General features: G+C 42.6%; 1 protein-coding gene across 1 annotated transcript in view; it reads left to right on the top strand.

The window, feature by feature from the left end:
- The first annotated feature begins 665 nt into the window (after nt 1-665).
- The window catches only part of VEPH1 (ventricular zone expressed PH domain containing 1), a 134,371-nt gene continuing 111,482 nt past the window's right edge, over nt 666-23,554 (top strand). Inside the window, exons 1-4 of the mRNA XM_048506926.1 lie at nt 666-799; nt 7,679-7,942; nt 16,395-16,610; nt 19,576-19,750. Coding sequence (XP_048362883.1) covers nt 7,805-7,942; nt 16,395-16,610; nt 19,576-19,750 — 529 coding nt within the window. The 5' untranslated portion in view covers nt 666-799; nt 7,679-7,804. The remainder of the gene's footprint in view (nt 800-7,678; nt 7,943-16,394; nt 16,611-19,575; nt 19,751-23,554) is intronic.

Raw genomic sequence — 23,554 nt, 5'->3', positions numbered from 1 at the left:
TGTTTCAAAAAAACCAGAGATGTAAAGTAAGAACAAACAGTTGGCTTACCTTAATATTGCCCTGGCTTTCCCAAATATTCCTGAGAATGTTAATCTGTTAAAGATCCTCAGTCACCCTTTACAGAATTACAGGTCTCAGAGTTTTCCTGTTGGGAATGACTTAGACCACAGATTGAAGACTTCATTTCACACTCATGCAATGTTCTTGGTCAAGGGTGCAAAAATATTGACAGGGTGTTTATGAAGTGGACAGCTTCTAACCTTGTGCTTTGTATTCATGGGCAGTTTTATTCTTTTGTGGAAAGAATGGCTTCTCCATAGTAGCACTATTCATTTGCTCTCTTTCAAAGAAAGGTGTGTTGGGCGGGGGGAGCTGGCTCACTGGGGTCTCTTCCCAAGAGAGGATAGATTTCCACCAACAGAGAGTTCTCTCTTCTGCACGAAAAACAACTGGCTAAACAGGCTTTTTCGTATTTCGCCCCAGAAACAGAAACTTTCATTCAGAGATAAGGCCACTCCGCTTTAAGGTACTTTCTGGTCACCTGACAGAGCCCTCGGTAACTTTTAGGCTGCTTTAGTCTGCATTCCTCAAATTCCTGATTCCTGGCCCTGCAATTAACAGCTTCAGGTTCACTGCGTTAACTGTGGATTCCATAACTTTCCACTTGTTGTGCCCTTGGATGCTGAACTGCTGGAGCACATAGGCGAAACCACACCGCCATAGCAACCCAATTCTCAAAATACACAACTTGGCAGCTGTGAATGCCCTCTGTGAATGCTGTTGTGGAGTCATGTCCAGGTAAAGCAATGCTTTGCGTTTCTCTGCTTATTAGAGCTTTCTTTATATCAGGAAAGCCCCAGCACTGAGTCTGTATTCTTCTTGTTCCATGATAGTTTTATGGGGGGCGGGGTTAGTTTCAGGACATTTTCATCTACTCTGCAGAGAGAGAATCTGATCTGTCCTGGTTTTTTTGTTAGGTTAGAATATTTTTTAGTAAGCAAGATGTATAATTGTTTTTGGATCATTCTTTGATGTTTATTTTTAAAGAGGTAAATGACAGGTGCCCATTTTTACAGGGTGGGGAAATGTACGCTCCCCACGTTGCATCAGAAGCGTGTGTAGTCATTCTCGTTGTTGTGCTTGCTGTGGTTTCTAAATAAATTACCGTTGATGATGAATGGCATTAAATGAGGGTCACGTAGAGGAATGCCAGGAACTAGTTCAGTATGCATAACTTATTTGTATAACTTTGCAGTTAAAATTCAGACTGGCACAGCAAGTGAGATGTTTTCAATGGAAGTACTGTGGAACAGAAGCCTGAATGTGCTGCTTGCTTAGAATAAGTGAGCTCATTTTATATCTGGGCGGGAGGGGATTTTGATAGTGTGTCATATGCACTGGACATGACCCATGCGTTCAATGTTCCTGTCAGAACTAATACAGGGTTCATGCTAACAGCCATAATAATGATTTAGTGTCATCTGGGGCTTTTTTGTGTGAAGGTACTCACCCCATTGACTACCCGAACCATTTTTTCAGGGCTCTCTCAAGTTCTGACTATTACTTTTATTTATTTATTCCTATTGCATCTTTTTCCTGTCAAATCAGGGCTCATGGCAGTTCACAATAAGGTAATAGCCCCATTAATAATATAGGACGCAAAAGCTAATATGCTAAAGTAGAGAAAAGCACAAGACTTCCAATATGGCGCTCACAAATATGAATGGTGGTACTTTTTTTAAAAGCAGACTAATCCCTGCTGTTATCATTGCACAACATCTTGAGTCGCGCAAAGTGTGATCCTATATCTTACATTATGCTTTGGCTACCAAAATCGAGAGAGGTGCTTCTTTTCTCAGAGAGTGTTAAAAAAAAGAAGTGTGACAGCAAAACTAGATGTGTTAATGTGCTGTGCTTGACTACATTCGTTTTGTTTTGTTGTCAAATTACTGTTGATTTGGTGGGGATTTCAAGGCAAGAGAGGCTTGGTATTCCTTTCAGGTCTCCCATCCAAATACTTGCCAGGGTCAACACTACTTGGCTTCTAAGATCTGACAAGATCAGGCTAGCCTGGGGGTAAAATTCATAGTGACTCAGAATAAGTGGAGGGGCGAGGAGGCGATTAAATGCATAGAGATTCAGAGATGAAAGGCCCTTTCCCCAACTTGAGGGAATCACTTGACAGAAGCAGAGACAACAGGTGGGTTGAGGAATATACCCAAGCTCTTCTGTATAGCTCTTTTTCTGTCTTGCTCTGTCAGCTATTCTTTTCCACTTCTGCAACATGTGACTTGACATATATTTACACTCAACAATATACCGAATCTTGCTTTGAATGTTCACATAAGCACCCTTGGACTCTGATTAAAATAACTTGGACTCGCACACATTTTTCTTCCCGACCTCCCAAGAAAGCCTGAAAAAACAGGTCCAACAACAGGTGCTAGAGGTCACTTAGTACAACAATCAACACAAGGGAGGAATGTGGTTCCAGAAAGCTCTATACCGATCTATACTGCCAAAATACTGGGGAAGGTTCACCTAATACTTACTGATGTATATCTCTAATTCAAAGTACTATAAATTAATATAATTAATTATAAATTAATATAATTATTCAATAGTATTATTGTTTGGGTATGAAGCTACCTTCTACCAAGTTACAAGACTGGTTCCTCAAAGCCAGTGTTTGTCTACTGTGTCTCACAACAGCTCTCCAAAGTCTACTTGCCCATTGTCGAAATAGATTAGATAGTTTTATGTTTTCCCCACTATGGCAAACAGAGTCTACCTGGGGCTGTTTTATTTAGGTGAAATGGGCCAATCTTTCCCCACATGTTTTGGCCCTGATCAGAATCCCTTCCCACCCCCCCTTATCTGTCAAGAATCAATCCTGGATGCTCTGTTCACAGAAATCCAGACATTTTAGGAGTCCTGGTCCCTGAGGTACTGCGGCCTTCTGCATGCCAAATAATCTATCTCTGAACTCTGCCATACCATGTCTCCAATCTCAAGACTGTCACACACACTCAAAATCATACAACACCTTTCATCTCAGATCCCATTCAGTGGATGAATTGTCCATTCAGGGAAATGTGCTCAGCCATTAGCGAACATTACAGTTCTGACTGTAATCTGGAGACACCTGGGGCAAAACCATAATGTAGAGATATTCACAATAACCAGATAGAATCCTCACAGTCATTCTACTGCTTTGGACAAACAAGAGGAAGGGAACACTATAGAGATATATAAAATTATGAATTATGTGGAGAAAAGACAGAAAGAACATTTTTTCCTGTACCCAAACTTCGATTAATTTGTTTGTGTTCATATCTAAGTGGATCTGATAAATTTCTGGAGGACAGTTCCATCAGATTAATGGGCCTGATAGTTAAATGAGATTATACTAAGAGTTAATATTCCTCTGAATGTCTTGAAACCCAGGGTAGCCCAATCTTGTCAAATCTCAGAAGCTAAGCAGGGTTGGCCTAGTTATTATTTGGATGTGAGATGACCAAGGACTGCAAGGGTCACTACGTAGAGGCAAGCAAAGCACCTATTTTAACATCTTTTTCCCTAAAAACCCTGTGGGGTCACCATAAGTTGGCTGCAATGTGACAATAAACCAAAAACAAAACCCCTATATGAAGGCAACAGGAGGGATTTGTCCTCTGTGTTCCCACTATTGATGTTCTGGGGCAGGGGTCTGCAAACTATGACTCTCCAGATGTTCATGGACTACAATTCCCAACAGCCCCTGCCAGCATGGCCAAGTGGCAGGGCTGATGGGAACTGTAGTCCATGAACGTCTGGAGAGCCACAGTTTGTAGACCCCTGTCTGGGGTAACTAGAAACAGGGAAACAGGATGTGGGACTGAAATGACCCTGGGTATTATTCCGGAAGATTCTTCTTATTTGGAATCTACCGGTTCTCTTTTCTCTCTTTTTTTTGGCTTGTGTTGGCCTCAGTTGTGTTTTCAGAATTTTGTGTGTGTGTGTGTTGGGAATGAGAGGTTTGCACAGTGGAGGGATCCTGAAATATATTTTCCTGGTCTTGCACATATTATTGGCGCAGGGGGGATAAAACTACTTTTCTGTTGAGAAATGTTCTTATCTTCTGACGTTTTGCCAATCACTTCAAACAACTTAAGTGTCCTTTTTTGTTCTCAATGCATTTCTTTTATAAGGAATTACACAGGGCACAGCACTGCATATTTCTTTTAAGTGCTTGTACATCTATTTTATGTTCCCTGAGATTTCTTCTTTCCCTTGCCTGTATAACATGCTTGTGGAAATATACCTCATATTGCTGAGTTAAAGGTCCCTGTAATACATTAAAGCATTTCAAAATTATAATACATTATTATGTGGATATTTCATGTACTTAAATTTGTCATGTTACCTACTAACAACACTGGGAAAGTACAGGAGGAAGGCCAAAACTGTTTTGCCACAGGTTCTACATGCATATCACGCGACTTGACGACGCGACGCGCGACATCGCACGCCAGCACACACACACAATAATAATAATAGGCTGAACCCCAGGGGCCTCACTTTCAAACACCTTACAGCCCTCTTTCAGCTCTCTCTTCCAAATTGCAAACCATCTGTTCCTTTACACATATCTTTTTATTACGCTCATCTGCAGTGGTGATACTTCCCCAAACTCTGATGGGCTTCATATTCAAGAACACAGAGCTACTAAGCGACCATCTGCTAACACTTCGCTCCCATTGAGAAAACATTTACATCTATTAAAGAACATTTTTTTGTCAAAGGCCTTGACTTTTGTCAGATGCCAAATTATAGTGTTCACAGTAATCAGACAAGAAACTTGTAATAATACACGGGTGGAAGTAGCTGCCTTTGAATTCATGATAATATAGGACAGACATACATGATCAAAGGTATCTATAGTAAAGTCATCCTTGGCTGTCAGATTTCTGACTCCTGGTGCTGGGAAGAGTTTATATTTAAGGATGTCCCATTCTGGAAACAAAATGCCCCTCAAAAAACAAGCAGTTTAAGACATAATATTCTTGTTTCTTATTCTTACTAACGTGCCATTTTTCTACATGAAGAAGATTCTTAGCGTCCTAAAATGAGTAAACCACACCTGTGTATGAGGAAACTGGCCAAAATTAATGTAGCAATATCTTCGCAAAAGTGTGGTGTAATGGTTCGTATTTGGAAAATCTTGGTGTAAAACCCCACTCAACCACAAAGCTCATGGGGTGACGTTGGACTACTCACCAGCTTAACCTTCCTCCAAGGCCCCGTCCACACCTGCTGACTAATGCACTTTCAATCCACTTTCAATGTACTTTACAGCTGGATTTTACTATGTGGAATAGCAAACTTCATTTGCAAACAATTGTGAAAGTGGATTGAAAGTGCATTATTCTGCATGTGCAGAAGGGGCCCAAGAGTTGTTGTAAGAATTCAGTTATGGAGGGGGAGATCAATGTTGTAAGCAACTCAAGAACTATCTCAAGCAAGTCTACTTGGAAGCAAGCCTCATTGTATTAAATGAGGCTTACTCCCATGAAAGTGTTCTGAGGACTGCAACCTTTGTGTGGTCATGTGTGAGGGGAATTGGTGTATAAATATCTAAATAAAGAAATACTTTTACAAACAGGAATGGCTGAAAGAGCAAACAGGTTTTTTGCAGCTATGTTAGTCCAAATGCAAAAGCCGAGAACACCATCCATGTAATTCCATTTAGTTAGATTAGCTCAATGAGCCATGATACGTAATGTGTCAGTGTGCAAGCTTTCGAGTTTCTCCAAACTCTTCATCAGGTTGGATGTTTCCAAACAGAAAAGGGGAATAAAGCAGATTCTAGCTCATCATGATTTTAAAGCCTTCTTATGCAAGGCCTGATGAACAGAGACATAGCTCCGGAGGGAGGGGGGGCGGAACACAGCAAACATGCACCCCCGCGGGGGCGTGGTGAGGGCATTCTGGGAGTGTGATGGGGCATTCCACGGATGTGGCGAGGGGATTCCGGGGCGGGGCGTTCCGGGGCAGGGCGTTCCGGGGCGGGATGGGGGCGTTTCGGGGCAGGACAGGGGTGGAGGACGCACTTTCGTCCCTTGCTATGTCTCTGCTGATGAAGTGTTCTGGGGAATTCAAAAGTTTGCCCACTGTTATGTCACCGGATGTATATAAAGGTATGCATGAATGGTGTTTTTGACTTTTTGAATGAGTGAGTCTGTTGCAGTGTCAGAGCTTGTTATATTGTATGTTAACAACAAAGAACTACCTTATGCTAAGTTACCAACTACTAAGAGACAGGTGTTGTAGCACATTAAGGACTAACTGAGATATTACAGCAAATATCCTTATGGGCCAGAGCTTATTACAGCAAATATCCTTATGGGCCACATTTCATCCAATGTGTGTATAAAGTTGGCTCTGACCCCTGAGATAGTGTACCTCAATCCATATGTTAGCTTTTAACAATGCAATTGATGGTTTCGTTGCAGAAGTTCAACATCTCCAGAAGGTGTGTGGTTCAGTTAAGCATATTTTCAAAACGTTTTTGCCAAGAGTACAATACAACATTTTAAAAAAATTTTTAATTTATTTTGAGTTTTTTATACCGCCCTACCCCCGAAGGGCTCTGGGCGGTGAACAACAGTTTAAAACATACAATCAAGTCGATTTAAAATAGATACAGCATTTAAACATATAAAACATATAAAACAGCGTCAGCAACAAAATCCAATTTTAAAAACCTCCGCAAAGGAGGGGGGAGGGGTCCCATAGATGGTGGAGGGACCCTAGAACAAGAACTAGAGTAGAAGGGGGGAGGGAGGGGGGCACACATCAGCGGCCGGACACTCCAAAAGCCTGGCGGAACAACTCCGTCTTACAGGCCCTGCGGAACTCACCAAGATCCCGCAGGGCCCGGACAGCTGGAGGGAGAGTGTTCCACCAGGCAGGGGCCAGGGCCGTAAAAGCCCTGGCCCGAGTGGAGGCCAGCCGCATCATGGAGGGGCCGGGGGCTAGCAGTAGATTGGCCTCTGCTGAGCGCAGAGGCCTAGAAGGGACATATGGGGTAATGCGGTCCTGAAGGTACGAGGGTCCCAGACCGCGTAAGGCCTTAAAGGTCAGCACCCATACCTTGAAGATGATCTGGAACTCAACTGGGAGCCAATGCAGGCGGCGCAGCACAGGTTGGATATGATCACGAAAGGCGCCCCCTCTGAGTAGGCGGGCCGCCGCATGTTGGACCAGCTGTAACTTCCGGATCAAACGCAAGGGTAGGCCCCCGTAGAGTGAGTTACAATAGTCCAACCTGGAGGTGACCGTTGCATGGATCACCGTGGCCAGGTCAGTGCGGGAGAGGAAGGGAGACAGCCGTCGGGCCTGACGAAGATGGAAGAATGCAGCCCGGGTTGTATGGGCCACCTGAGTCTCCATTCAAAGAGACGAATCCAGGTGGACCCCCAGGCTGCGAACAGAGGAGGTCGGCGCCAATGAGACCCCCTCCCACACCGGCGGCTGGAAATTCCCAACCTCGCCCCCACAGCCAAACCAAAGGATCTCCGTCTTCTTGAATGTTGTGTATTGATGAAACTATTACTTTTTTGTTTAGAAGACACAATAGGTTGCGAGGTGGCATCTGCATGTTTTGATTAATTTTGTCATCCCCTCTACTTTCAGATGGAAGAAGGGTCAAAAATAAGCGAACGACGAATTTTCCATAGAATAGAGATGTCGTTTTCATTATGCATAACCTGGCTTGATTGAAGCTCGCGGAACCTGGCTGGCTCGCTGTACATATCTACAATGCATCATCTCTTTGGAGTTGTTTTGGGACAGAAGGATCTTTCGCGTGCAGGGGACCTCTTCTCCTTAGACGATTCTGAAATCGAAGGGTGTCTGTCAGAAGCTCTTGAGCAGATAAGAATTATCAGTTCTTCTCCAGTAAGTAAAACATTCCATGTTCCTTTTTCATGCATGAGTCAAAATGTAGGGTAAGGATGTATGTATGTATGTATGTATGTATGTATGTATGTATGTACATGTGTGTGTGTATATATGTGTGTGTGTGTGTATATGTGTGTGTGTGTGTGTATATATATGTATATATGTGTGTGTATATATCTATCTATCAATCGATAGAGAGATAGAGATAGAGAGATAGAGATAGAGATAGAGCTATAGAGATATAGATATAGATATAAAACAGTTTGCAATCACATGCATGCACTGTGATTACAACAATTCAGCATTGGTGCCCATCTGTAAAATAGCAACAAGGATGGTTGAACTTCCAAAAGCAGTGTGAAAATGAAGGACTAGGTTAAATACAGATCTCCTTAGTTCATGGCAGTGAAACCTGAAGGATTGCCTACTCCAATACAAACCTGGCTGTTTGCTAAGATCATCTATCTCTCCATCCTATTGGTACATTTGGTAGGGACCCAGAAGACAGCCTTCTCGGTGATGGCATCTTGGCTTTGGAATGCTTTTCCTATGGAAGCCTGGTGTGCACCTTCTTTGTTATCTTTCAGTCACCAGATGAAGACACTTTTATTTCGGACAGCGTTTAATCTCTGGTTCTAAATACTGAGATCTTAGCAAGCAGCCATTTAGGTTTTGAAGGTGGCTTTTATTATAGCTTTGATTTTTAATGGTATTTTGTGATTTTATTGCACAGTATCAATTTTATTGTTATAAATTGATTTTATTGTTATTGATTTTATTGCTACTGGATTGCTATGTTATAATGTATTTTGTAAGCCACCTTGAATATGGGCCATAGAAAGGCAAGGTATAAATACTTTTAGCAAACAAATAAATAAACAAATAAAATAATAGTTGACAACAATAACAGACTCACCCCTCTCCCAAATAATGTATCCATTTAATATTTGTTTAGAAATTCTGTTAAACTGCCTAATTAATAAAAAATCCTGGAGACAATTGGTACGATGACAAAGGAGGGTAGGAACAACAGAGAAATCCAATGATGAAACAGGGGAGTACATTTTGGTACAAACCAGTATTTATCAAAGTATCCCAATGCATTAAAATCCTGCTTTTATTTTACGGGATACTTTTCTTCAAGGACATGCTTGCTCCCTAGATGTACAAACACAACATTGATCACTCATATTAAAATTGGCCAAGCTCAGATATCACAATTGTCTGTTCACTAATGGCTCAGAAACTGTTGTGTTCACGCATTCCCATCCTCCATTCTCCCCTTGAACACTGAGTGTGCTTGAAAACGTCCTGACTTTGAAAACCATTGATCAGCTTCCAGTTTCCCATGATATCTGAAGACATGTGACTGGGCAAATTGTAGCATTTTGCCTCCCTATAAACTATAAATTGTAGTTTAAAATGTATAGCAAATTGAAGGCAAAGTAGGAGAGAGGAAGAGGGATGAAGTGAGCGAGCACAGCAAAGAAATCACGTTCGTGCCTGTCCAAAAAAACCCGAACAAAAACAAACAGGGATCTGTTGTGATATTGAAAGGGGACATACATTTTCCTCAGTCCAGTAAAGCTAAAATGTACATGTCTCTATCCAGGAACAGAATTCTAATTTATTGAAAGGTTTAGTGGTTTTTATCAGCTCTAAGAACAGGTGCTCAAGAAAAAAAAGAAAAGAATGAACCTGGGTAAAATGAAATAAGAAAGCAGTCTCTTGCTCTTTCGGAATTTAAATGGCAGAAAGAAAGCCACTGTAACTTTAAAAGATAGGTGCCTGCTTGCAGTGCCTGTGTCAGCATTCTCAAACTCATGATTTTAGTTTTTCAGAACCTACTGGAGGACCTTCCTCCCCAAGGAGGTATCAGTTGAGGCTGCCTAGTCTATCAAAAAGATTAAATGGTGGGTAGAGTTAGTACAGCACTTAGATTGCTGCTTTCCCAATTTAGCTGCTGCCTGTACAAGCTCTAGCAGATTTTCTCTCTGCATTTCATCTGTTCACAGGACTGAACTAGACATTCATGAAAGCCCAATTCAAACTGATACAGCAGCATGGGTAGATAAGGATTTACACATTTACTTAAGCACTGGTTTTTCTGACCTCTTCTTCTGCTCACAGTGGCCTCACTAGATTCACAGATGTTATCTCGTTTGGCCCTCAATCTGGGTTAGCAGACATTTCAAAACCATGATTAAATAAAAAGTTCTTATAAATGGATTTTTAAAAAGAACTTTTGCAAGTCAATTTCCACTAGAGGGCAGCAGCGATACATAATCGGTGTGGAATATTATTTCAGATTATTTCCTTATTCAGGACTCTGGAAGATACAAGCATTATCTCCCAGGCACCAAGGAGCCTTCAGAATTCTTGGTATCTGCATGCTTTATCATATCTCCTCTGTACTGAACTCAAAATATATAAAGACACAGGACATAAAATTGTCAGAGCACCATTTCTTTTACAAGGATCATGAGAATTGAACTCACAGAAATGCCATGGTTGAACTTGACAACAGTTTGTAGATATATGAAGCAGTGCAGATGGAAAACTAAGCTTGGTATCCATTCAGACTGGCTGTCATTAGGCCCACGGAAAAAGAGGAGAAAAGTATTTCTTTATGCAATATGGAAACAGTTTATAAAATGTATCTGTATAGGATATTATGCTATGGCCACAATCATAGATGGATATACAGTGGAACCTCAGTTTTCATTGGTAACCCATCTGAAAAGAATCGATGAAAACTGAAACCGATGAAAACTGAGGCAAACTTTTCCATAGGAATCAATGTAAATACAATTAATCCGTTCGAGTCACTCCAAAAAACATACCAAAAACACATTTTTGGTGAATAAACATAGTGTTTAATGTTGAAAACAGTAACAAACAATAACACTAGGACCAGCTTCAGAGCCAGTGGACCAGTGCCACACCAGAAAGCTGTCCAAAGCTGTCTGTTTCTGATGCCTCTTTAAGATTTTTCTGAAATGGAGCAAGACATTGTCATTAAACAAGTTGCAGACACGGCCTGCAACAGTTTTGGGTGATTTTTCTCCACAAACCCCTGCATCTTACTGCAAATCAATGAAAACCGAGGGAAATCAATGAAAACCGAGACAAATTTTTCACTGAAAAAATCGATGAAAGCCAAAACCGATGAAAACCGAAGGCAATGAAAACCGAGGTTCCACTGTATATTTTTTGCTGTCAAGTTATAACTAATTTATGGCAACCCCATAGGGCTTTCCAAGCAACAGATATTCCGAAGTGGTTTGCTGTAGGTTGATTACTGTTCTGCCCTCAGGCTTCAGCTGGTCTCCCCAAGACTTGCCCTGTAGATGGTCACGTACTTGTAGATGGTCACTCAGCAGTAGAGGCGTAGCTAGGGAAAATGGAGCCCAGTGCAAAATCTGGGTTTTGTGCCCCCCGTGTTTTTTCAGTTTTGGCCTGCAGGGGGCGCAGTTTTTGGGCTAGCAGCACCAACATTTCAGGATATATTAAGGAGACTCCTGATGATACCACCCAGGTTTGGTGAAGTTTGGTTGAGGGGGTCTAAAGTTATGGACCCTCAAAGGTGTAGCCCCATCTCCTATTAGCTCCCATTGGAAACAATGGGGGATGATGCACCCCCTTTGAGGGGCGTAAGATACCCTGAAATTTTGGTGCTGCTGGCTTAAAAATTGCACGCCTGACAGCAGAGACCCGCCAAATTTCCCCAGATTCTCCTTTTAAATCCACCCCCTTCTGCATGGATTTAAAGGAAGAATCTGAGATCCCCAGTTTAAACACTGAAAGTGTTGCTGTTTCAGGGTGGGGGAGAATCCACCCAAAAACAGCATCACTTTCAATGTTGTTTTAACTGGGGACCCCAGATTTTCCCTTTAAGGTGGATTTAAAAGGAAAATCTGGGCTCCCTAGCTTAAACACCATTGAAAGTGATGCTGTTTGGGGGTTGATTCCAGCATCACAGCGGCTGCCCACGGGGGAGAGGGAGACTCAGATTTTGCACCGGCCTCCATTTTCCCTAGCTACACCTCTGTATAGATGAGATTGCTCACAAATCCATAATGAGCTTTGGCTTGTGTTAATTTTGAAGATGCTTGAAAATTTGATTTGCTTGCTTCATTGTTTTGAATTTCACTTGCCATATGCCACTGCTTGCAGTATACCATCAATCCAATCCAAAAACCTTTATTAGGCATAAACCAGAAGTACCATACATTCCAAGTACAGCTTGCAGTGTACATTCACTGAATGTTGCGGTGCCTTTACTCTTCCCTGCCCTCCTTCCCAGTTCTTTCTTCTGATTTTTTAACAGATTGTAAATCACTAGTCTGGGTCAGAGCTGGCCAAAATGTGGGAAATTCCTCTGTGATTGACAGCCAAAAACCCGCCAAGTTCCTGTATTAGTGCCAGTACTCTATATCCAGTGGAGGTATTTTCTCTGCACTTCCTGTGTCTGGACTTCAAGGATCAGACTTGTTTATACAATTTTGATACCCAGATCTTGAGTTACAGTTTTGAGAGTCAACTCAAAACGTCACTGGCTCAATTGCTGTTTAGTAGCATGAGAAGAATCCAGCCCCTCCCCACTTTCAAACAATTCTCTTTGGATAAAACATTAAATAAATAAATATACTCAAGGGGGGGTACCCCCCAAGAACTCATAGCAGAGGAGGCCTACTCCTGCCTTTCCTCCCATCTCGCTTGCCTTTGTTTCCCCCTCTCTCCCCCAGTCCTTCTCACAGTCGGTCTTCTGTGTCCTCCATCCCTCTCCCCCAACTTCACTTGCTTGATGTGCTGGCTACTCCTCGGTCAGTTCACATGGTGGCCACCGCTTCCTCTGCTCACATGGTGGTAGTAGGGGGAATGCCGCAGCTCTGACAAAGGATGCTGAACATCTTACCCTACAAATTTACCCAGCTCAAGTGGTAGGAGGGTGGTGGCAGAACTGTGAATGACCCTCTCCCCTTGAAAGCTAGTGGCATTGGCCGAATTCCCACTGAAAATTTAATCTAGATACAACCAAGTTTCAAAAGAATCGGCACCTTTTCATCCAGGTTCCAACATCCTCACTGCAGCATGTTTCTAGTGAAGATGTCTAGGCCTCCTATTAGATCCCATTGGAAACAATGGGGGGATGGGGGCACCCCTTTTGGAGTCCATAACTTTGGACCCCCTGGACCAAACTTCACAAAACCTGGGTAGTATCAGTAGGAGACTCTCCTGATGATACCACCCAGGTTTAGTGAAGTTTGGTTCATGGGGGCCAAAGTTATGGACCCTCAAATGTGTAGCCCCCATCTCCTATTGGAGTGGTTTTTTTTTTTCAAAAAGGTGCATATCCAAGCAGGTCCAGGAAAATCCCATGATAAGGTGGGGGGAGCGCCAGAAACGGGACTGATCTATGTTTGTGGTTCGGCAGTGGGGAGATCGTGAGGAAACCTGGATATTTCGGGTGACTATCCCAGGATTAATCGCCAGTGGGAAATCGTCCATAGTTATGGCTGCCTAGCAACCCCCACAGTATGTATGTTAAGTTCTTTCAAGGCACAGCTGACTTATGGCAACCAAAGGCAATGAAAGAGACTACAGAAGCGGTTTGCCATGACCTTCCTCTGCAAAGTGACCCTGGTATTCCTTAGTGGTCTCCCATCCAAGCACCAACCAGTAGTGACACTGTATTGTCGAAGGCTTTCACGGCCGGTATCACTGGGGTGCTGTGTGGTTTCTGGGCTGTGTGGCCGTGTTCTAGCAGCATTCTCTCCTGATGTTTCACCTCCATCTGTGGCTGGCATCTTCAGAGGATCTGATGTTGGGAAAGCAAGTGGAGTATATATATCTGTTGGAGTGTCCAGGGTGGGTGGAGAAACATTGTCTGTGAGTAACAAAGAAGGCAACCAGGTCAATAGTTGAGGGCATCTGAATAGAAGTATGAGTAACAATGAAGACTATAGCATGGGAGTAACAATGGAGATAGCAAGGTCACTGGTGGGAGCATCTGAATAGAAGTATCCTGGCCTTTGTTTCTTTTGTCTATGGTCATCCTGTGTTTGTGTGGAGCTGGTTAGACACTGTCTTGACTCTAGTATTTTTTCAACACTGGCAGCCAAGTTCTGTTCATTTTCATAGTTTCTTCCTTTCTGTTAAAATTGTCCATGTGCTTATGGATTTCAATTGCTTCTCTGTGTAGTCTGACGTAGTGGTTTTCAGAGTGGTCCAGAATTTCTGTTTTTTCAAATAATATTCTATGTCCAGGTTGGTTTATCATGTGTTCTGCTATTGCTGATTTTTCTGGCTGAAATAGTCTGCAGTGCCTTTCGTGTTCTTTGATACGTGTCTGCGCGCTGCGTTTGGTGGTTCCTATGTAGACTTGTCCACAGCTGCATGGTATGCGATAGACTCCTGCAGTAGCTAAAGGATCCCTCTTATCCTTTGCTGAACGTAGCATCTGTTGAATTTTCTTAGTGGGTCTGTAGATTGTTTGTAGGTTGTGCTTCTTCATCAGTTTTCCTATGCGATCCATGGTTCCCTTGATGTATGGTAAGAACACTTTCCCTCTAGATGGCTCTTTATCTTTGTTCATGTGGCTTGTTCTTGGTCTTGCAGCCCTTCTGATTTCTGTATTAGAGTAACCATTAGCCTGTAGAGCCCTGTTTAGGTGATTCAATTCATCTTGAAGGAGGTGGGGTTCACAGATTCTGTTTGCGCGATGTACCAAAGTTTTTATGGTGCTCCTTTTTTGCCCTGGATGGTGATTGGAGTTTTTGTGTAGATATCTATCAGTGTGCGTAGGTTTTCTGTATACTGTGTGTCCCAATTGCTGGTTTGGTTTGTGGATGACTAAAACATCTAAAAATGGCAGTTTTCCTTCATTTTCTTTTTCCATAGTAAATTGGATGTTTGGGTGGATCTTGTTGATATGGTCCAGGAACTTGTTTAGTTGTTCTTCTCCGTGGCTCCAAATGGTGAATGTGTCATCCACATAACGGAACCATATGGTGGGCTTTTTTGGTCCTGTTTTCAGGGCTTGTTCCTCAAAATGTTCCATGTAAAAATTAGCTATTACAGGGCTAAGAGGGCTACCCATGGCTACCCCATCTTTCTGTTCATAGTATTCATTATCCCACTGGAAGTAGCTAGTAGTGAGACAATGTTGAAACAGGGCTGTGATGTCTTTTGGGAATTTCTGGTTAATGAGTGTCATGGTGTCTGCTATGGGGACCTTGGTGAATAGGGAAACCACATCAAAACTGATCAGTTTGTCATTGGGGTTGAGTTTGAGTTTGCTGATTTTTTCAATGAAGTGAGTTGAATCCTTAATGTAATGTGTAGTAAGTCCAATATGGATTTGTAGTTGTGTGGCCAGAAACAAAAGAAACAAAGGCCAGGATACTTCTATTCAGATGCTCCCACCAGTGACCTTGCTATCTCCATTGTTACTCCCATGCTATAGTCTTCATTGTTACTCATACTTCTATTCAGATGCCCTCAACTATTGACCTGGTTGCCTGGTTGCCTTCTTTGTTACTCACAGACAATGTTTCTCCACCCACCCTGGACACTCCAACAGATATATATACTCCACTTGCTTTCCCAACATCAGATCCTCTGAAGATGCCAGCCACAGATGGAGGTGAAACATCAGGAGAGAATGCTGCTAGAACACGGCCATACAGCCTGGAAACCACACAGCACCCAAGTAGTGACACTGCTTAGCTTCTGAGATCTGATGAGATCAATATAGCCTGGGCCATCCAGATTGAGGTAACCCCCACTAGGCACTGAGATGTCACCAGTTATCTATATGTTAAAGCTACAGGTGCTTCTTCTACCATATCTTATATAAATGCACATGTGCTGTATCAGTTGGGAGGCAGTATGAAGATCTGGGATGAGCCAGATCTGATATATTTGGAGTCAGTCATTTGGGCAATAGAACAGTGCCTGCTGTACTTGAATCCTTTTATCCCTGGAACTTCGACTTCAGCAAGTGTGCTGTAGTGCTTAGAGATTCAGGGAGCCCCAAATCACCACACCACTGTGAAATTTACTTCATGTCGTGGTATAGTCACATGCTGTACCTCACAAGACTGTTCTGAGGGTTATATGGGGCTGGGAGAACCAAGTGCACCACCCTGAACCCCTTGGGATGAAATGTTCTATATAGATAGACAAACAGACTCCAGGAAACCAATGCTGGAAAGCATTCTGTCAGGTCTAGCTGGGGCTTGACAGTTAGGGATGAATGCTACAGAAATCTTTGCAGAAAAAGTTTGGTTGGTCTAATTTGTTCCATAAGTTTCAGAAAGGATATAGAAAGTTCTTCTTGGAACTGTAAGTTTATAATAAGTGTGTGTGTGTGTGTGGGGGGGGGGATTTAGTCTGTTGATTAATTTTGATGCTGCCTGATTATGAATTCCTTTGTCTCAAACAGGACTACCAAACAAATGACAATGATCAGGCCGTCGTGGAAATCTGCATCACTCGAATCACCACAGCAATCAGGGAGACCGAATCTATCGAGAAACATGGAAAATCCCTTGTTGCTCTGTGGGAGTCGTGCTTGGAGCACAACCTGAAACCTTCAGGAAAAGACGAAGATACCCCGCATGCAAAAATCGCATCTGATATCATGAGTTGCATTTTGCAAGTAAGACGCTCTTGAGAGAAACGTTCGACTATTGTTACATTTGTCTCGAGAATGACCAGTGGTTTAATGAAGAGATACTTGAGCCGCTGGAATGTGATTCAAAAAGTCAGAGCAAAAAATCATGTCATAAGATGTCAAATGTTCCATCATTAATTTGAGAATTTTCTCATCTTTATTAGTGGCAGCCAATGATACACAATGGGAAAATGGATGATGTATTGATATCAAAGCTTTAGGGTTAGTTTTATTTCAGTTAGGAGTGAGAATATGCAGCAAAGGGCTGCTTCCATACAGAGACCGTTGTCTGTGTGGCTCATTTTGCTGCTGAGAATGCAGAGGAACTTGCAGTAGCACTAAAGCATCCAGGCAGAAGCTGTACTTCCCTTCCTTAGTTGTCATCCCCCATCAGAGGATTTTTGGAGGGCATTTAAGCATTGCTAATAGGTATATTGTAATAGCATTATACCAGATCATTGTGACAATGTACTTATTGTCATGCAAATAAAAAAATTGTTTCTGTGGCCCTTTTTGTTGCTGTGTTATAAGGAGAAATGTGCAGTCAGTACTTATTTCTTTATAACTTCAGCAAAAAGCTTTTTAAAAAATGGAAGATGGAGTCAAGTATTTTGTTGCAATCGATCGTTATAATGCTATAGATTATAGTGATTTAGCTATTACTGATTTTTTTTGAAAAGCTTGGGAAAAAACTACAGCATGGTAGCTGTTGCAGAAGCTGAGTTAACAAAAAAGGTGGCTATGTGAGTGGAACTTGAAAAATGTTCATCGTCCCATTCATATGTTATTGAAAGGCACTTTGACTACTGTCTTTCTAAAAAGATCCTAACAAATCAGATCTTTGGGAAAGATCACAGCAAATCATGCAGAAGCAGAATGAATAGAGGATGATGTCATATGGATGGTCTCCAAAACAGCAGTGCTGTAAGGAAGCCAGTGCTGAGCAAAACATCCACATGAAAAAAGCCAAGGACATCCAGAGAAGGAAGGAGTCACTGGGGAGAAAGTGATGCTCCTGTTTTCACAGAGCCCCAAGCAGCCAATTGTGATTTGAACCAGCCCTGACTGGAAAAGAATGGAGTTACCTCTGGGATAGGATGGCTAACTTGCAGGTCTCTTGGGAAATCTCTTGGGATTACACCTGATCTCCAGGTGACAGAGATCCATTCCCCTGGAAAAAATGGCAACTGAGGAAGGTGGATTCTATGGCAGTATTCCCGATTGAAGTCCTTCCCCAAACCCTGTTCTCCTCAGGCTTCAACCCTCCCCCCCCCCAAATCTCCAGGCATTGCCCACCGTGAAAATGGTAACCTTACCATTGGGAGGGTCAAACAAAAGCATAGTCTCTTCTCACAGAAGTAATCCTAGGGAATAACTGGTCAGGAGGTTGTTCCTTTTCATCAATAGGGCCTGAGGCTGATCCAGAATATCTCTCTCTCCCCCCCCCCCCCGCTCCCCCTCTCACTGTTTGCCTTTGGAGTTTTTTCCCCGATTTTAATCTTGCCACTCCTGACAGCAAACTTTCAACAGTATAAATGTTTCTTATTATCTAGCTCCAGCTACTAACCACGAATAACCCCAAAGGTTTCACATTACTTTAAAGATACTTAAAAATCATGAGAATCTATTTTGACTCTTGGCCGCTTCCATCCAAAAGGAACAAGAACGTGATTTCGCTGTGTGTGTATTTGGGTCAAGCTTCTCAACTTGGTTCCACATCAGAGCACTGCTGAATTAAAACTCTTTGTATGTCCAGTTCCATTCTTTTCTGCTTTGAAACTCTAGGATCAATTCCAAGTAAACGCTTCATACGATAACAAAACGGAAAAAAAAATCTATCCTGAATCCTCAATGGTTTTGGTTTCCAAAAGTATAATTCTTCAATACATAGAACAAGCCTTCCATTGTCTCTGCTTCACTTGTTACCGTAACCCTGTCAAACCAAAAACCCTGTTTGCTGAACTTCATTAATTACCATTAAATCCATGATACCGGTTCAAGATGCGTGCAAGCGGCAGGTGATTAAAAGGTTTTAGTGGTCTTGAGACTGCCTCTAGCAAGTATTTTTGATATTCCCATTATGGTATTTTTATGAGAAAAGGAGACAGGGCGGAAGAGAGAGTACAGGGCTATAAGTTGGTAAGCCAGCATGGGACCTCCATAGTTGTTTGGGCCTGAATTCTCAGAAGCACCAGTGAAACAGAGAACACTTTCAAAAGTTAGTCAGTTCACTGAAACAAAGGATTTTATTTAGAATATTTATAGCCTGCCGGTCTTCATATATCTCAAGGATGTTGAGATACAGCTTTGAAATCATGTTTGCCTTAGCAGACCAGGTGCTCGGGAACAGCAGCAGCAGAAGGCTTTCACCTCCTGCATGTGAGCTCCCAAAGGCACCTGGTGGGCCACTGCGAGTAGCAGAGTGCTGGACTAGATGGACTCTGGTCTGATCCAGCAGGCTCTTTCTTATGTTCTTATGTTCAGCTGTACTCAGTCCATAAATTGTTTCATCCTCTCTGGCAATATTCTGCAATATCAAGCGAGCTTGAGGTGAACTGCTGCGCCATGCAGTGCCACTACTTAGCATGGTGCAGAAATGTCTTGGATCATCTTACAGTTGGGCAGAAAAAGTTTCACTTAACAGGCAGAACAAGCGTTGCCTCTGTTTGCTGTTTGTTTTTCTGTAGCCCCTTGTGATAAAATGTGAGGACTCAATACTAAAGAGACGTGCCTGGAACACCATTCCATGACCTTATGTTTAAGAGCTATACAAGCCCTGTATCCAGCCTAAAAGGACAAAGGCAAGCATAGATGTTTCAGCCTAAGCTGAATGGTTGGGCAATCTCCAGTTTGGTGCAATAGATTGTAATAGCTGTTGTCTTCACTTGCTCCTTCCTTCCTTCCTTCCTTCCTTCCTTCCTTCCTTCCTTCCTTCCATTTTCCCCAACAGAATTACAATCGTCCTCCCGTTATGGCCCTGGCTGTCCCAGTGGCAGTGAAATTTCTGCAAAGGGGTAACAAAGAGCTGTGCAGGAATATGTCAAGTTATCTTTCCCTGGCGGCCATCAGCAAAGCAGATCTCTTGGCTGAGCACACAGAAGCAATTGTAAAAAGCATCCTGCAAGGTAAGAAAAAGTGGATTTTGGTTCATCATTGGCTGATTCCGCACAACAAATGTATAATGAGTTGCAGTCATTATAAAGGAACCCGTTTTCCTTTTTCCCATTCACATGCATGCTGTGGAAGCAGCAATTGGAGCACATGAAAACAATCCAAGTTGCTTTTGTGCCTTCGCACAGTGATTCTTCCCTCTTTCTTTAATTCCATGCAACACATGTGTAGCTATGCAGGCATGCAGAAATGAATACCCACAGCCATGCCGATTATCCCACAATAGGATCAGCTGCACCTGCGTAGCTGCACATGTGCAACACACAAAAGAAAAAGGGGCCTCGCTGCAACAGCAGGGCAATGGCAGATGAATTCTGCCGGATGGTGGGCAGCGCAGTGGAAGCAGGGGAAATAAAGTGCCTTTTTGCTGCTGCATTAACTTGCTGCTGCATTAACTTAACTCTAGCAATAGCATTGTGTTTAGTATTACCCCAAGGCTCTGTCTTCTCAACCAACATTTACTTTGTCTTTTCACGGCTTAATTTCAGTTAGCCAGTTTACCACAGTCAGGCAGCAAACTAGGACCTCCACCATATCACCAGGAAACTTGAATAAGGCTATGTAGAGCTGGGTGTCATCCGCATATTGATGACAACTTTTGTTTTCACATTGAAGGTAGATAAGAAATTTAGAGAGCAATCCTAAATAAGTCTACTCAGGTCTATTCAATGGGACTTATTCCCAGGAAAGTTTTCTTAAAATGTCACAGTCAGTAATCTAACGTTTAATTCAAGGATACTGTGTTCAGTTCTGGTTGCCACATCTCAAAAAGGATATCGAAGAGGTAGAAAAAGTGCAGAGAAGGGCAATGAGGATGATTGAGGGATTGGATCACCTTCCTTATGAGGAGAGGCTGCAGCGTTTGGGACTCTTTAGTTTGGAGAGGAGACGTCTGAGGGGGGAATATGATTGAAGTCTATAAAATTATGCATGGGGTAGAAAATGTTGACAAAGAGAAATTTTTCTCTCTTTCTCACAATACTAGAACCAGGGGGCATACATTGAAAATGCTGGGGGGAAGAATTAGGACTAATAAAAGGGAAAAAAATTTCACACAACGTGTGCTTGGTGTTTGGAATATGCTGCCATAGGAGGTGGTGATGGCCACTAACCTAGATAGCTTTAAAAAGGGCTTGGGCAGATTTATGGAGAAGTTGATCTATGGCTACCAATCTTGATCCTCCTTGATCAGAGATTGCAAATGCCTTAGCAGACTAGGTGCTCAGGAGCAGCAGCAGCAGAAGGCCATTGCTTTCACATCCTGCATGTGAGCTTCCTGGTGGGCTACTGCGAGTAGCAGAGTGCTGGACTAGATGGACTCTGGTCTGATCCAGCAAACTTGTTCTTATGTTCTTATGTTCTTAAAAGTTCTTAAAATCTATTTAATTTATTTCCTATATGTCTTTGCATTTACATTATTCTACCACCAGATGTTGCTCTGTATGTCTGAGAAAGAAATTCCAGAAATTATTAGTTTCACAATGATCTGATAAGGTTTAGGAATCGGAAATGTTTGAGTTCACTTGAAGAACAAAAGGAAATGCATAAAAGGGAGGGATAAATCTGCTGACTTTTATGTATATGATCCATCACCCTGATCCATCTAGGAGAAGTAATTCGCCATGCCTGTATCTCTGTCTAGATAAAAAAAAACCTTCTATGCAAATGGATTCTGTGTATTGGATTCCAGTTTAGAATAAACAGAACCTCTAGTAGATGAAAGTGCTAATCAATAGTTTGGGATGAAGAGGGAAACTGGATTCAGATCTATCAGGTGCGTCTTTCCAGTAAACCCTTGAATCATTGTACAATTATTTATTTTCTAACAGTGCTCCATGTGTGGTCCAGATAGCTACAACAGTATGATTAGGACCAGAGAGTTGCACAACCTAATTAGTCCTATAAAATGGAAGCACTGCCAAAGCAGCTTGTAGGACTGGGCTTTTATGCGTAATGTATTGCTCTTACAAGTGCCTAGCAACCAGTGGAAAGTCTGTGGGTGGGAATATGGGGGAGTCTGCAGTATCATGTCACTTCCAATTAAAAAATGGAGGTGGCATAGGTAGCTGTAGGAATCATTGGAAACGTTGCGATAAAACTGGACCCAATTCTGCCCCCTACATTACCTGGTGGATTGTTACTTTTCTCCCACTGCTGCTCAAGCTTGGCAACCTCCCTTGAGTTGACATCATACCTGCTGCTCTTGAAGCAGTAATTGGGGATGCTGGCATATCAGTGTTTTTCTGTGATGCATAAATCATTGTGAGATAGAATTCTCTGTTTGATTTTAATCTTAAACTACCTATGGAGATAAAGACTTGGAGACTAATACCGGTACATCCAGAGGTGGGATCCAGCAGGTTCTCACAGGTTCCCGAGAGTAGGTTACTAATTATTTGTGTGTGCCGAGAGGGGGTTACTAATTGGTGATTTTGCCATGTGATTTTTGCCTTAGTTACGCCCCTCCTCCGCTCCTCAGCAGTAGAGCGCAGAACTTGAAGCAGTCTAGCAGGAGGTGCACTGGTGTGCGTGGCAGCCTGCACCTGCGTGCATTCGTTTTCCACCCAAGGACCGGCGCAGTGGCTGCGTACTTGCCACAGCCCTGCCCAGCAATGCCCCACCCCTGGAATGCCCCGGCCATGCCCCCGTCATGCCCAGCCCAGCCCCATTGGCGCTACCCCACTGTTTGAATCCCACCACCATGGGAACCTGTTACTAAAATTTTTGGATCCCACCACTGGGTACATCTCTAGCATTACTTAACTATGGCCCTTTCCACATAAACCAAATAAAATGTTTTGAGGCAGGCAATAAAATGTTTCCTCCATGGAGTTCCACTTGGTATTTAGCCCATTTTATTTGCTGCCTGAAAACATTTTAGTTGCATGCTGTTCCCTAGTGATTCTTTTTTGAAAACATTTGTACTTGCTGTGCAATTCCTTTAAAACATTTTCCAGGCCTCTCTGCAGTCCCCAACATCTTTTTCAGTGCCTTTTCCTGAGCTGTATTTCCATCAGGGTTTTTTGTTTTGTTTTGAGGGGTCATGTGTACATAGCAATGTAGGCACGACCTATAGAGACTCGCAGCACAAGGCTTTGAATCTAAGGTGTTATTTTTAAAAAGAAACACCCACTAAATGGCAGCCTGCAAGAGTTTTTTGGGGGGTTAAGTGTGGACAATGAGGGGTTTTGAAAATGTTCTGAAAATGTTTGCAAAACATTTTTGGGAGCTTGTGTGCAAAGGGCCTATGAGTACCTTCAGATGGTATTGAAATCATCTCAGCCAAATGTGCCAGTGACCTCAGCATTTGGATGATGGAACCTCTGAGGAAGGTAAACTTGAACTGGGGAAATGTGATGTGGAAGATCTTAGCCTGAGACCTTGGAAAACTCTTTTGAAAAGGGCTGAAGTACCAGCAGCTGCATGTGGAAGTCACATTACTGTATTTCTTCAGTATAGAATCATAGAATTGGAAGAGACCACCAGGGCCATCAAGTTTAACCCCCTACCATGCAGGAATATACAATCAAACCACCCTTATCAGATGGCCATCAGTCTCTGTTTAAAAACCTCCAAAGAATGAGACTCCACCACACTCTGAGGCAGTGTATTCCACTGTCAAACAGCTCGTACTGTCAGGAAGTTCTACCTAATGTTTAGGTGGAATCTCTTTTCTCATAATTTGAATCCATTACTCCGTGTCCTAGTCTCTGGAGCAGCAGTAAACAAGCTTGCTCCCTCTTCAACATGACATCCCT

Source organism: Sphaerodactylus townsendi, linkage group LG08 (assembly GCF_021028975.2).
Source record: "Sphaerodactylus townsendi isolate TG3544 linkage group LG08, MPM_Stown_v2.3, whole genome shotgun sequence".
Taxonomy (NCBI): domain Eukaryota; kingdom Metazoa; phylum Chordata; class Lepidosauria; order Squamata; family Sphaerodactylidae; genus Sphaerodactylus; species Sphaerodactylus townsendi.
Note: the sequence above shows the minus strand (reverse complement) of the source record. Positions and strands in the feature narration are given on the sequence as shown.